Raw genomic sequence first — 15,022 nt, 5'->3', positions numbered from 1 at the left:
ATCAGCCCCTGTAGTGCCAGGAACCAGGAGATAGTGTCCTTAACACTCTATACCACATACCTGTTGGCTCTCGATCAGCCCCTGTAGTGCCAGGAACCAGGAGATAGTGTCCTTTACACTCTATACCACATACCTGTTGGCTCTCGATCAGCCCCTGTAGTGCCAGTAACCAGGAGATAGTGTCCTTTACACTCCATACCACATACCTGTTGGCTCTCGATCAGCCCCTGTAGTGCCAGGAACCAGGAGATAGTGTCCTACACTCTATACCACATACCTGTTGGCTCTCGATCAGCCCCTGTAGTGCCAGTAACCAGGAGATAGTGTCCTACACTCTATACCACATACCTGTTGGCTCTCGATCAGCCCCTGTAGTGCCAGTCACCAGGAGATAGTGTCCTACACTCTATACCACATACCTGTTGGCTCTCGATCAGCCCCTGTAGTGCCAGTAACCAGGAGATAGTGTCCTACACTCTATACCACATACCTGTTGGCTCTCGATCAGCCCCCGTAGTGCCAGTAACCAGGAGATAGTGTCCTTTACTCTCTATACCACATACCTGTTGACTCTCGATCAGCCCCTGTAGTGCCAGTAACCAGGAGATAGTGTCTCTATACCACATACCTGTTGGCTCTCGATCAGCCCCTGTAGTGCCAGTAACCAGGAGATAGTGTCCTACACTCTATACCACATACCTGTTGGCTCTCGATCAGCCCCTGTAGTGCCAGTAACCAGGAGATAGTGTCCTACACTCTATACCACATACCTGTTGGCTCTCAATCAGCCCCTGTAGTGCCAGTAACCAGGAGATAGTGTCCTACACTCTATACCACATACCTGTTGGCTCTCGATCAGCCCCTGTAGTGCCAGTAACCAGGAGATAGTGTCCTACACTCTATACCACATACCTGTTGGCTCTCGATCAGCCCCTGTAGTGCCAGTAACCAGGAGATAGTGTCCTACACTCTATACCACATACCTGTTGGCTCTCAATCAGCCCCTGTAGTGCCAGTAACCAGGAGATAGTGTCCTTATAGCTGGTGGAGTTGCTGATCTTGATCTCATCCTGGAATGGATGCAAAATGAATCTGTCATCCCATTCTTTACATATGAGCTATTTTGTTTATCAAACCATCAATTTTTCCACATCAAACAACAGTGAGAAAGCTCCTACCTCCAGTTCTGGGATAATTGCACCAGTTCTCCAGCCATGCTTCAGGAATGGATCCTGCAATCATAAAGTTTAACATTGTCTTTCAGAGTTGACCCACTGTCTAGACGTCTGTAAATCAAAATGTATACTTAAACAATATTCATCTCTTTCCTCGAGTCTACAAAACATCATTCAACATCGAGTTTAGTGGAATGTAAGATTCATTAACAAGGATTACAAATACTATTAATAATAATTCTAGTTACCGCTAAATCACTGTAGACATGGTCCCCAAAGTACAGCACCCTGGCACCATACCATCCTGTCATCTGGCGGAAGTCCTGAAGATTACCCTGTACAGAGAAAATTGTTGTCAAGCTTTCAAGTCTGGAAATGCTTCTGTATTATTCATCACTTTGATTATAATTACAAGTAAGCAAGAAGAATACAGGGATGTCCCTGTGGCTCAACTTGTAGCAGGCTCACAGTTGAGGTCCTTTGTTCTAATTTGTTGGTAACTGGGAGACTATGGTTCAAGTCCCGGCGTCAGGACATCTTGGTAGGTGTTGCACTGTGTCTTTTGGAAGAGACGTAAAATAGGCGTCCAGTGTTTGAGGAGGTGCTTTATATAGAAGTACTTTATTGCGCAACGATCGTACATGGTACAATGTATGGCAAAAAAAAAGAAGAAACAAACTTATCATCCTAATTACTAAAACAAGTATTAAACATAGTACATATGCAGATTATGAATATAGAATGAAATTTGACATCCTAATTTCTAGAACGATAAGAGCTAGCCTAAATCATTGATATTGTAATACAACCGAGTGGGGCTAATCACATGTGTATGTGTTTCAGCATTTTTTCTTATGACAAAGCAGTCTTTTATATATTTACCTATTTTAGCATTGTGAGAGTTGTTACATCTGAATATATAATGAAAATCTGTCTGTTGCATTGAGTCTCTTAAAATCTGTTGTACTTCATTCGATGAATGTGAATAACTCATTACGTGAAACAGTATACCTACTGCACATCATGACAAAGTGAAATTCATCTTCAATTTGCTTTGGACAGAATGGGCCAAACCTTTGGTCAGGGGCAACATTATGATATCTACCTGTTTCTATATTATATATTATATACACGTTAAAGGAGAGGGGCTAGCAACCCCTTCCTGAGAAAATAAACCCTGATACAGAAATAGCAAGGAAACTTGCTGCCCTGTGTATCACTTACATGTACTATAATGTGAATAACTTTTTTTTATACATTAAAGCTTGCATACGTCAAGCTTTTCACCAATCTCCACGTATCTTCAAGTCATTGACATCACAGTTCAAAGTTTCCTACTTCCTTATACCAGAGCATCTACAGTACATGGCCCTGTATTCTATTATCAAGTCTCACAACATTTTGTAGATCATAGGAAATGAACGAGTAAAATAATACAGTCATTGAACACAATCACATAACTGTACTAAATTCTACCCACCTGGATATACACCTGTCCCTTCCGCAGACTCGTCACCCTCTCAAACTTACAGGTACCCGATGTCTTACTGACTTCTCGGAACGGTCTGTGAACAAGACAACAGTACTGTCAGCTAAGAGGACTGTTCATGATACAAACATAATTTTATACAAACGACCACCTCTACATTATAACTATATAAGGACATCTCAGGCTAATGTGACCACTTTTGGGTGGAGATCATTTTTCCAATTGACACAAGCTTCAGTCAGTCATACAGTTGATGCATACAGGAACACTTTTCCAATGTGATTCATATGCATGGCTGAGGGAAACAGAAGGGAAAGCCAATGGAATCATAGCTAATTTCCATGATAATTGATTTTTCACTCTTAATCAGCTGCAGAGATAAGGATAAGAGCCTGTTGACCATCAGCTCTGCCCAGCTCTCCTCCTAGGGTGATTGATTACCAAGAATCACAACAGGCACACATAAGATTCACTGTCTCTAATTGGCGAAAAGGAAAGTTGTCCGTTGTATGTCCTCTTAAACAAACATTAGAAGCTCTCTGACTGGGTAAAAAAGGTAAGAAACACACAGGAAATAGCTCTCTTTTTGCCTGGTGTGTTTCTCCTGCATTTCTCCTCTGCTTCATCTGTATGACTGAGCTTTGGAAGGGCGGCTGTGTGTCCACACAGAGCAGATTTTATTTGCCCCTAAGTGATCTTCTTGACGTAATGTGCAGCTTTGATTGTATTTTGACATGAATTGATAAATTAGCTGAGATAACAAGTTAGAAAACTGATAACTAAAGGCCCCCTTTCCAATAGATGGTGATCACTGAGTGATTATACAGCAACCAAAACTGGATTTTTGTGACTTAAAGTTTAACTTATGATTTCAGGAATATGGTGCAAGATGTCAAAGTATAATTTAAAGAAAGACATCGAAGCATAAAAAGGGTCCTGCTTAATCTATGACATTCATTGAGCATGTGAAATCTTTGTCATTCAATGGTTGCAGGGTGGTCACATCCTCTCATTGAAAGGTCATTTAACATACATTAAAATCAGTACAATGAAAGTGTTTCCTACCTTTTTGTATCAGTGAAGAATTTTGGCTTCCTGGACTCAGCAATGACAACATCAAACATCTCCATCCAGCTGGGCCCAGCAATGTACTCCATACCTCGCTGGCTGGAAGGGTAGAATGACATAAAAACAACAACTGTTACATTCACAGCAGGTGTCAATGCACAATCCACTCAGTTTATCTATTAATAGAAAGGTTAAGTGGCCAAACCTAGACTGAGAGCAAAGCACGATCTGTTACTACTACAGTAATAATAATAACTATGATCACAAAACAACACTCCATTGACGATTGTATCAACAGAACATTGAATTTCTCAGACTGGTAACACTCACTCACTCACTCATTCATTCACTCACTCATTCATATAGCTAGTTTTCATGTAGCTGCAGAACATTCTTTTAACTAACTTAAGATAGAAGCCATCACAACACAACCAAAAATCAAAGATTTTTTATTTGTGAATTCTTGTTTTATTCACTATTGTGTATTTCTAATGCTAATTCTGTATAATGCTTTTGTCTGCCAGCCTGCATGACCAACTTTGGACCTGGGCCAAGCCAACTTTTCTATCCTGCCAGTCTCCAGTTACACCATTTTCCACCTCACATCCTGTCACTCTACAATATCCAAATCACTATTAACTATGGACCCAAACCAAAACACACAGACCATAAATGATACCTCCTTTTCCACTGTCACAGTGGTAATAATCCGGAGATATCTATCGACACAAGAAGTTCCTGCTGCAGTACTTACACAAACCAGAAGGGGCTGTTAGTGATGAGGAAGAGTTTTTTCCCAGCCCCAGCCAGTCTGCGTAGCAACTGTGCTATCTCTTCTCCACGCTCTAGGTATCTGTCTGTTGGACATGAAAAAATCTGGTAAACATGCAATGAAATAATCTAGTATCCAAAAGAAGAACAGCAAACAAAAAGGGGAAAGGACAGTTTATGAAAGGAAAGATAAAATGTACAATCCCTTCTCCAGCCAGATTAACTGTTTGACACATACTTTTACCACAATGTTATTTCTGCTTGATTGTATTGGATGCAATGAACAATGATAGTGAAGTATGGAGTAAATGCTAGCCTGAATTGACGTACATGACTTTTTTTTGTAGAAAATTGACAAGAAAATTTTCAACAAGTGAGATGCTTGTACTACAGACAAGCACAGATAGGGGGCGCTGCAATACAGGTGTCACAGTCATTCAAGTTATTCAAGTCAGGACAACAAATTTTCTTGACTTAAGTACTTTACTTTGAAGAGTTAAGTTAAAGATCTTTACCCATGTCTTCTGCCACAGCTTTGTGCATGTCCCCACTGAGGTGCACTGATATGACTGCATTCTGGAAAGAGAAATTTGATAGAACTTTTAAAAGGGCAAAGTAGCTGCATCATTATAAAGTCACATCAATACATTCTGATTAAACCTGTATAGTCTTCAACTCAAATCCTACACAAAAAAAGGGTTAAGTTATAAATGTATGCACAAGTTTTAATAAGACAAAAGAGACTTTGTAGAAATGATATAGATTGAATATGGCACGATTTTCTTTTTTTGTTATACAAAAAGTAATGTATTTCAATTATCTAACTTTTAAAATGCATTTAGCCTCTGTTGGGAATGAATGTAACTCAAATGATCTCACCTTAACATCATAGAAGAGGTACTCTGGATCATACTCTATCCCATTCTTGAGGAAAAACTGAAAAACACAATTGCAACATTGTCATTACCAAGTGAAGCCTTAGCACATACCAACGAAGTTATACATGTAGAGGACCATAGTGATATACACATTTTGTTGTTGTTGTTGTTTTGTGCAGTGGGTTCTTTTACATGCTGAAGGTGTGGCTTTCCCCAAACATGGGACCTCCATTCAATGTCCTATCCGAGGCACAGCCTTAGACAAAGCAGCATTTTTCACCTGAGTGAAGTAAGGAAAGTCATGTTGTTGTTAAGTGCCTTTCCAATGTAAGGGCACAAGATCAGTAAAATGGTAGGTTTTGATTCGGGAACCTCTTAGGCTGCCAACTATGCCACAATATCTGGTCTAATCTTTTATCTTAGTTTTCTGTCTTGATGCATGATACTGAGTTACTGTGGACACATTGGCCCTGGTCTATACAGAGTCAACTTATCAACAACTGTCTTTCTGATGACCTCCATGCCCTGTCCATCCACTGTTGCCATGGCAACCCGTACTGAAGCCATGATAAGGATCAGTATGGCGGGACAGGTACTACAGGTGAGGGGAAGGGTCAGGGCAGGTAGTGTCGCCAGGTGAGTCTACAGGTATGTCTGCCTATGTGTGGGAAACCTGGGATATCATCACAGCACATTCTCAGGAGCAGATGCCACTTGAGGGAGGGACAACATAGCAGCTGTGGGGAATACAAGCTACCATCTCTTTTGGACCCTTAAGAAAAAAGGTCTACTAGTCCCAAAGCCTTTTTTAACCATAGGAGCAGTGGGTTGTTATCCATTCTGTCCAGGGCATGATATTGGGAGGCAGAACCCATCCCTGACTCCTTCCACAGTCTTTTACCCCCCAACCATGGCAAAGTCAGGTACCCATTTTTACACCTGGGTGGAGTGAGGAAAGCTGTTTAAAGTGTCTTCCCCCAGAGCACAAGATCTTGACAGGACAGGATTTCAACCCGGGACCTCAGGTTTCTGGGCCAAACACTCCGTAGTTACACCACATGACTTGTCCATGGGACCCTTCACAGGCATACTAAATCCTTGGTATATGTACTACATTCAGCAGCCCTGAAATTACAGGAAATACCAATTGAAAGGATCACAATAAAATTATTGAATGGTCAAAATTTCTCAGAGAAGTAGCATGGGGTCAACACCAGCATTATCCCCAGCTTTAATTTTCTTTCCTGTCCTCCTTTTTTTGGGGAGCCCATATATATTGTTAATCTTCACTGTTAAATATGTCATTTTGAGTCGATCAAAATACAATTTCATCAATATCATGTCATAAAGTCCAGCCTTTTTTGGACAAATAAGGTGGCATATTTGTCCGCCTCAACAGATTCCAAATTTCCATCCAGGGATGGAGGAATGCATTCTGGAGACATCCCTGATCTGCATAAAGTTCTACACAAGCATCTTAAAATTCACCTGGTAGCTAGGCAACCAGACAAACAGGCGCAGCACTCGTCTCTCAACTCTTCCCTAATGACGGTACATCACTTAACTCAGTGGGAGAACTTAACATTCCACATACTGTAGCACAGTAATAACTGGATAACACTAAAACAGCTCTCACTATTAACATTCCTTTGGTATGTTTGTTGGCCAGCAAAACTGTCCCAGAAGACCAGGAATAATTGGTAAGTATCAGCCGACATCCCTACCAAGACCATAAAATGGATTAAAGCTATAATTTCCATACCATACACAACAGTACTCATACTTCTTCTTTCGATGGCCATTTTTGTAACATAGATGATTTGGGGTATATTTTCATAGGGAGGGGTCACTATACCTCTGTCTATGTTTTAGGTACAACAAATAATTTAAATTGTAATAACAGTAGCTAATAATACCCCTTGCTTTTACTTGCTTTACCTATCACTGAATCAGATGCTCTTCTTGGATTAAGGTCCATATGAATACACAAATATTATTACTGACGATTAATATGAAATCCGTATATAATCACCAATAATAGGATTCCAATGTTTGTTTGTGGTGGGAAAATCGCTGATGTAAAGTCTCATGGACACTGTACCATCAATCATCACAACTCATCAATCATCCATCTCTACTGTCAAAAATCATGAAATATCCAACAACACCTGTAACTATATCTGATAAAGAGATACTTCTACATGACTTGGACACAAATGATATAGATTAAAGAATTCCAGAGATATCTTGCTGTTGTTGATACTACCATGATCATAGACAACTGTTTAACTTTCATAAGTAGTCCACTCAAGTAGGGTTTACCTATTATAGTATTAAACTCTCCTTGGTCCAGGTACCAACAAATATGTTTTCATGCAACCTTGTGAAACTTGTCCAATTCAGGACATTTGCAATGTCCTATACAATATATCCACAATAACTAAACAAGCGTTCGAAGAACTCAACCTTCGTGAAATGGGTGATGGTGCGGTGGTGGAGGGTTTATATGTAGACGTGTCATTGGCTAGCTTTAGTCCTGTGTCGTCCACAGAGCGTCACTTGTAAGTGGAAGTGAGAAGGCGAGGTGTTGAGAGGATGTTGTTGGTTTTAAATATGAAATTGTGAGGTGCATGTCAGGATGAGCGTTTTCTACGTCAGGCCGACATTATTGGAGACTTTTGTATGTCATTAAGAATCTAAAAGGCAAGTTACTTGGAATCTTGGCAGTAGGTGGTCAATGTTATCTGTGAAATGCATTGAGAAGTTGTAGAATATAATGCGAAGACAAAGGGTTTGTGGTTTTTACTATGGAATGGAATGTATGTGTACGTTATGGCCTGCTACAAACTGTGTAAAATGGAACCGTGTCTCTACGATTTACGGGAGATGAAGAAGGCCTGCTTACGCTTTTTGGGAGAAAGCATGGAGACCGTCACATAGGAAGGTGCGCCGAAAAAAGTGATATAGGCAGTAGCTGTATTTTAAAAGTATTCTATCATCCATCCTTTCTTGTTTGTGCACATGACACAAACTGTCCTGTCCATTCATTTCCATGGACAAAGCAAATACCTTTCATTGTCTTTTGAAGATAAAGACTTATATTGACTGGGCTAAAATCGACTGTTGCATCAAAATATCAATAAAATAACACATAAAACAATAACGTTGACCACATCAACGCCGTCATTGGTGAGATCCACATAAATGATCTTCACATCCCCAGCGAACACCTCCAAAATGTGATGGCTCGTGTCGTCACGGAATGCTCCTCCTCAGGTACATAAAAGTATAACTTCCTTTTTGGGCTTGCGACTTGGAACTCATGGAACTTTTCAGATGACCCCTTTTCTCTTACCCAATCGTTTTAGTAACCTATCAGTACAAATGGCATGAATCTGCTAACTAGCACCTGCGACCTACCCTAGATTAAATTGCAGAGAAATCAAGACATCAAAGTATAACTATCCATCTGGGCTTGCGACTTGTGACTCATGGAACTTTCGACATGACCCCGTGCGTGTCTCTCACCTAATCGTTCTCGCGACATGTCGGTACAAATGACGTGATTGTGTTAATTACCACTTGTGTCCTTGTTGTGACCTATATACTCTACATTAATATTACATCGCTTGGAAAACAAGACATAAAAGTATAACTTCCATTTTGGGCTTGCGACTTGGAACTCATTGAAGTTCTGACATGACCCCGTGTCTCTTGCCCAAACGTTCTCGCCACATATCAGTACAAATGGCCGTGCCGTGGCGGGAACGCTTTATCCGCCCGCACGGGGCTTGTCAGTCAATAGGACCATACGCCTCGCGACACCTTTTCTGTCCGGGATAACATAAAATATGCATAATTTCTTCCTTGGAAGAGAGACCAAATGCTTATCCCGACAAGAAATTTGTCCAATTTCAGCAGGTAGGATAACAAATCCACCGCCGGAAGCAAATGTATCAATGGTTGCAACAATGATGATGTCGTAACATTCTTTGTTTCACAATGCAGTCCACTACATTGTGTATCCCATATGTCTAATGTAAACTCCCTATAAACAATCTCATCAATGACTGCAAGTTACTGTGAAAAACAAACCCTGCTTTGTTCATCAGTGTATTGTACCGGTAGTAACTGTTACATGTGCGACCCTTTTAAAACGTGTAATACACGCCCCTGTATACAATATCATCATTGCCCTTAGTCTACAGATTATCAAATCTTATGGGGAACATGCACACCCCATCATGTATAATGTACTGTCCCTATAAACCATTTTCTCTATTGCGCAACTATGACCTTTGGGATCACTTCCTGTTGGGACGGGGTAAGCATGAAGCCCATCGGCATGACGTAATATCACCTAAATATAGCACGATTGCGTAATACCCACGATTGCGTAATACCTACGATTGCGTAAAACCCATTTTCCACCTACAAACATCCCCTGCAAAACCGTCAAAAGCCACTAAACGAAAAAATGCCTCGTACGTTTCTTCTCCTTCTCAAGAACTACCCACATACCAAATATCAGAGCAATCTGTCCAGCCGTTCGCGAGCTTTTCTGTACACAGACACGCACCATACAACGGTTTCCAAACATACCTATCGCATTCTGCTAATTACCTCCTAATTTGCATAACAATCATACAATTATGTACATCACTACGTAAGCTATCTGCATACCTACAGTCATTCCGATCCATCGACCCCTGCTTGCATTATTCCTTCTCAAAACCTAACACAAGAATGACTTTCACCGCCCCAGCAAAACCCCTAAGTGGCCAAAACTTACACACCTTACTATTCATTTACACAGCTACCTACCACGTAAAAATCATCACCCAAAAAAGTCCCCAAAAAAAAATCAAAACCGGAAGTTCTGCTGCAGTACAATAACACTCCGCTAGAGCGCCCTGCCGTAACGCAATTCCTACCATTCCTTCGTCATGTCTAACCCTACCCACATACCAAATATCAAAACAATCCATCCATGCCTTCCCCAGTTATCAGGCTGACAAACGTCCCTCTCACACACAAACAGCACTCAAAACAAACCCTTCGTTTCACGAAGGGAATGAAGCAACTAGTTTTGATGGTTCAGAAAGCATAATATTATTTTTTGATAAGGAGATTTTGCCATACAATCTCTTTTTACAAGCCAGAACAACCATTGTATGGTACCCGATGGATGTGATTTTAGCACCAAGGACAGGAATAACTGAACAGCACCATTTGATGAAGTATGAAATACCTGACAAAATCAGCAATTCCTACATGTAGATTACACTTTCTTACTGAGTTTGGCTTAACAGACTTCACAATATATCAGTTAAATGTTGTTCCTTATGGTGATTGCAATTCAAATTGTCGTGGGTACCAAAATTTCACTTTGAAGACGAATTAATGTGTGATTCCAGGCAGCTATAGGGGGTTCACCGTCCAGCACTGGTACCCTTTTGAACTCTACATTGGGGTCACCCACTGGTCACAACATGGGGGCTAGCAAGGGTCAAGCTAAGGCCTTTAATGACCCTCATTATAGACACCTTTTATCACTTAGTCCTTGGCTATAATACCATAGGTGTATGGACACAGAAATTGGCCTAGATGACAAGACTCAAGTTTTCACTGTTATAAATCCAATTGTTAGAAAGATGCCTGGAAGAGAGGAAGAACAAAACAGGTAACCTGTAGGCAGGTGAGAAGCACACCTGTGCTGAGGTGCACACCAGGAGGCGCGGCAGGTAGGGGGCAGCCCTGGGCCACCTCATCTGCACCCGCCACATCAAAGCCCTTAATGAGGGGGTGTCTAACAGGTGGGTGCTTTGATCACCTGTGATGGTGTGATCACTACAGACTGGCGCATCCAACTATAACACATGTGGAGACTACCACACTTTAAGTCTAAACTATCGAAATATATATTACCGGTATTACAAGCAGTAAGCAACATTATAAGCTGTTTTCACTCATGTTAACAATACGTAACTGTAATACTACTAATAGGTGCAACGTTTAAAGATTTGTTCATTAACTAGTATTACCTTCAAGATCACTAATAGGAAAATGTAGCCCACAAGTCATTAGTTTAACTTTGAAGGCTAGATATGAAAAAGAACAGATGTGCCTACTGTCTGCTGACCAACCCAAAAGATGACTGTGAACGGAGATCTGTATTTTGTCATCATTGAAGTCATATAATTAAAGTCTTATTCACAAAGAAGAATATTCAGTATGGAAAAAACAGACTTTTAAAATCCCAGTACTATATCGCGATCAATAGTGACTTTCTTCAAAATATGCAAAAAAAATCAATTACTCATACAACTGGGTATGATTTTAGAAACAGTAAGTTAAAGATATTTCAGGTAGCGTCCATGCACTACCAAAGATAATGGATTCTAACTGAAATGTCTGACAGTTTCAAAAAGCAACTGCTATTTGGCGTATCTTATTACTTGGATGTCTAACCTTCTTTGAAGTTCCTTCGAAATACTTTGTGAAATTTATCAAAGTTTTTTTTTTAACTTTGCATGTACTTAATGTATACTAAGTCTTGAAGAACTAAAAGATAATCATGTTTTCATCATGCCAGCATCTCAGCAGGGAATCTACCATTCCAAAAGACAGAGGCACACTGGATATTAGTGAATTACAGGGAGGCCACAGGCATGTTTGTTTGATACTTTGTGAAAGTTATCGACAGAGTTTTGGGACTAGTTTGAACATATAGAACAAGTTCTTGAAGAATTGAAAGATAATGTTTTTATCCTGCTACCATCTCAGCAGGGTATCTACCATTCCAAAAGACAGAGGCACACTGAATACTGAATTACAGGGGGGCCACAGGCCTGTTTGTTTAATAACAAGGCCCAGGCGAGGTGTGGTCCGTCGTTAATCGATTTCACTCCCAATGAGAGGACCTAATGGGGAGGAATGCCGGCGGTGGAACAATTACAACTCATGATGTGGCAGATTAAAGGGTTTGTCACCTGGATATATAATGATAGGAGTTGAGGGTCCAGTAATGAGTGGCTAATGACAGGGTCGAGCCGAGATGGCCCGGGGGGAGGGGGGCAAGGAGTTACAGATCTGGCCAATCAGGTGAAATGGTATAAACATGCCAGGCCCAGTAAAATCACATTATTCAGTCGTACAGTTAGGCTACACAATCTTGATCACATCTGAAACAACTTGGGGTTAAAGGGTCAAGTAGTAAAATCTTTCTTTATTTGAAGATAAGAAATTGACATGGAGTCCAGGTCACAACCGTTATAGTACGCCAAAGGGGAACAATTTAAGACAATGAAATACTACAGTACAGGACATCCCACGATATTGCTTAATCTTGTATCTCGGGTACATTAAAAATCGTTCAAAATAAGACTTTGGATTTGTCATTTGTTGTTTATTTCCTACCCGGTAAACCTCCTTTTATTTGATCCACTCACAGCGGGAAGGGCCCCTACTCTTTTCGATAAGTGCGGTGGGTTCTTTAATGTGCTCGAGGTGTGTCTCTCCTCAAACACAAACATTTACCATCTTATCTAAGGGACATCGGATTCCCTAACTGAAGCTTGGCAGTTTCTATAACAAATTCCATGCCACGATAGTTCTGGTAAAATACAAATACCACTCAGTACTATTCGTGTGTTCTTTTTTGTGCTCTTGGTATTAGATACTTATCACTAATATCAGTCGATCCATCCACCAGTTTATTGGTTATTTAGTACATCATGCAAAGTCTGGTCATATCTAAGGCAATTTAATCTGTACAACTGGGTAATACTAAAAAGATATACTTCTGAATGTTTCGAGTGACATCCATTGCATCGTTAGAAAGACATAAGAAAGGGGACCACACAAACTTAGTACTATCTAATATTCACAACTGAAATCACCAGAAACAGACCCTTTTGTACAGTATGTGAATCATCATGTCATCTATGCTATCTCACATGTAAATCATGCATTCTCAAAAATACATCAACAATAAACCTGTCGATACTCACACGCCAGTAAACGATCAAACTGTGTACGGTTTATTCAGTAGTGTTGACAGTTTACTGAATATGGTCGGTTGGGCACTATTTTATATACTCCACATCTATTTTATATACTGAACATACACCATTACCTTGTTGGTAGTACATTGTATATACAGCATAATTGTTTGGGGCTTGCTGGCATTCATGCCTTTTGAAATTCTTGTGCATGAAAACAAATTTTGTTCAGATAAGACAAGTAACAAGTGCTTGATTTTGGGACTGACATCTCAAGAGCATCTCTCTAAAGGAAGCAGATACAGTACTTGTACTTAAGATAATATCTTATACAATGCAGTTGTTTACAGTATTTTAATTCTCCCCCAAATTATGTTTTAGAGTAAAGACCTTCAACATGGTCAATGTTGCTTTTGATCATTGAAATGAGTTATCAACTTCTTTAGCTGTTGGGGAAAGGGACATAAAATCTAAACCTCCATCACCGAGTCTATGAATAACAATACAGTGTCAAGATTGTATTATAATTCTACTATATTAACAGCACTAATGGTTGATTTGATTATCGGCATCGGCACATCAATTTTTGGCTGTTTCTTAAAAACAGTTTCAACCAATACTATAAATCGTACAAAGCAGCTGCAAAAACTATGTCTATAGGTAGAAAGAGAGATATCATTGTAAAAAAAAGTATTGGAAACGTGTACTTATGTCATAGAATGCCGACATCAATTCCAACAACAACAAAAATTTCAATTAAACAAAAATGAAGAATCTTTAGTTTGGTATACTTATTACTGTCTCTTATATACTATGTACTCATTAATTTGTTCAACCTTCTTTAAAGCACTTACATTTCATTGTAAAAAATTTTTTGGCAAAACTTTTTTTGGGGGGGGGGCACAATATGCACACTTGCATCAGTGTTGGGGTTTCCAGAGGCTGCCATCCATGTGAATCATACTCAAATCAACATTGCCTTAAGCCCCGGTCACAAGAATCGTACGATTGACTGCGATGGCGATTTTATGCTTGGCATAAGCGCAGTACGTCGTAAGTCGGGGAAGAATCGGAAGCAATGGTTTAAATATATAAAGTTGTGGTCACAAGAATCGTAGTGCATCGTACGATGAGGTCATAAGAGCGAACCTGCGTCAATCGCAGGTGAATCATAGTAAATTGGGGAGCATCCTATGACGAAAATAGGGCTGAAATAGATTTTGAACATGTTCAAAATTTCTCCACCGTCGTACGATTTTTATTGCCCCCATATCAGACTTCATTACGGCCATTTTTTTGCTACTGATGAAGTTAAAGATTTATAAATTCTTAGCATAATGGTCATGGTTTCAGTTTCCCCTCATATTGTCGTTGTTGACGAAAAAAGAAACTATATGATATATCAGCTGCAACTGTTCACTGTAGCAACCCGAGAACAAGAGCCTGTGGAAGAGCCTGTGTTCAAGGCAATGTTTTCCACGTGGCAGATTCAGTATCACGCACAGGTGATGCATGCATTTGTTTGATAGCTACATAATCATGGGTTCATAATTAGATCAGATCTCAGCACTCGCCTGTTTCGGGTCAGTTTACCATAACCGTAACCACGGGGAAACTTGAACAGAAAGGCAGGCTTGT

The 15,022-nt window shown here is 40.1% G+C and overlaps 1 protein-coding gene across 3 annotated transcripts in view; it reads right to left on the bottom strand.

Moving 5' to 3' along the window:
* Window positions 1–15,022, bottom strand: part of LOC118427482 (5'-nucleotidase domain-containing protein 3-like) — a 47,867-nt gene that overhangs the window by 3,186 nt on the left and 29,659 nt on the right. For all 3 annotated transcript variants that reach the window (XM_035837302.1, XM_035837303.1, XM_035837304.1), the window contains exons 6-13: window positions 5,383–5,439; window positions 5,019–5,079; window positions 4,487–4,589; window positions 3,730–3,831; window positions 2,656–2,740; window positions 1,424–1,510; window positions 1,179–1,232; window positions 984–1,070 (exon numbers count right to left, since the gene is read on the bottom strand). In XM_035837302.1, the coding sequence (XP_035693195.1) occupies window positions 984–1,070; window positions 1,179–1,232; window positions 1,424–1,510; window positions 2,656–2,740; window positions 3,730–3,831; window positions 4,487–4,589; window positions 5,019–5,079; window positions 5,383–5,439 (636 nt within the window). The remainder of the gene's footprint in view (window positions 1–983; window positions 1,071–1,178; window positions 1,233–1,423; window positions 1,511–2,655; window positions 2,741–3,729; window positions 3,832–4,486; window positions 4,590–5,018; window positions 5,080–5,382; window positions 5,440–15,022) is intronic.

Source organism: Branchiostoma floridae, chromosome 12 (assembly GCF_000003815.2).
Source record: "Branchiostoma floridae strain S238N-H82 chromosome 12, Bfl_VNyyK, whole genome shotgun sequence".
Taxonomy (NCBI): domain Eukaryota; kingdom Metazoa; phylum Chordata; class Leptocardii; order Amphioxiformes; family Branchiostomatidae; genus Branchiostoma; species Branchiostoma floridae.
Note: the sequence above shows the minus strand (reverse complement) of the source record. Positions and strands in the feature narration are given on the sequence as shown.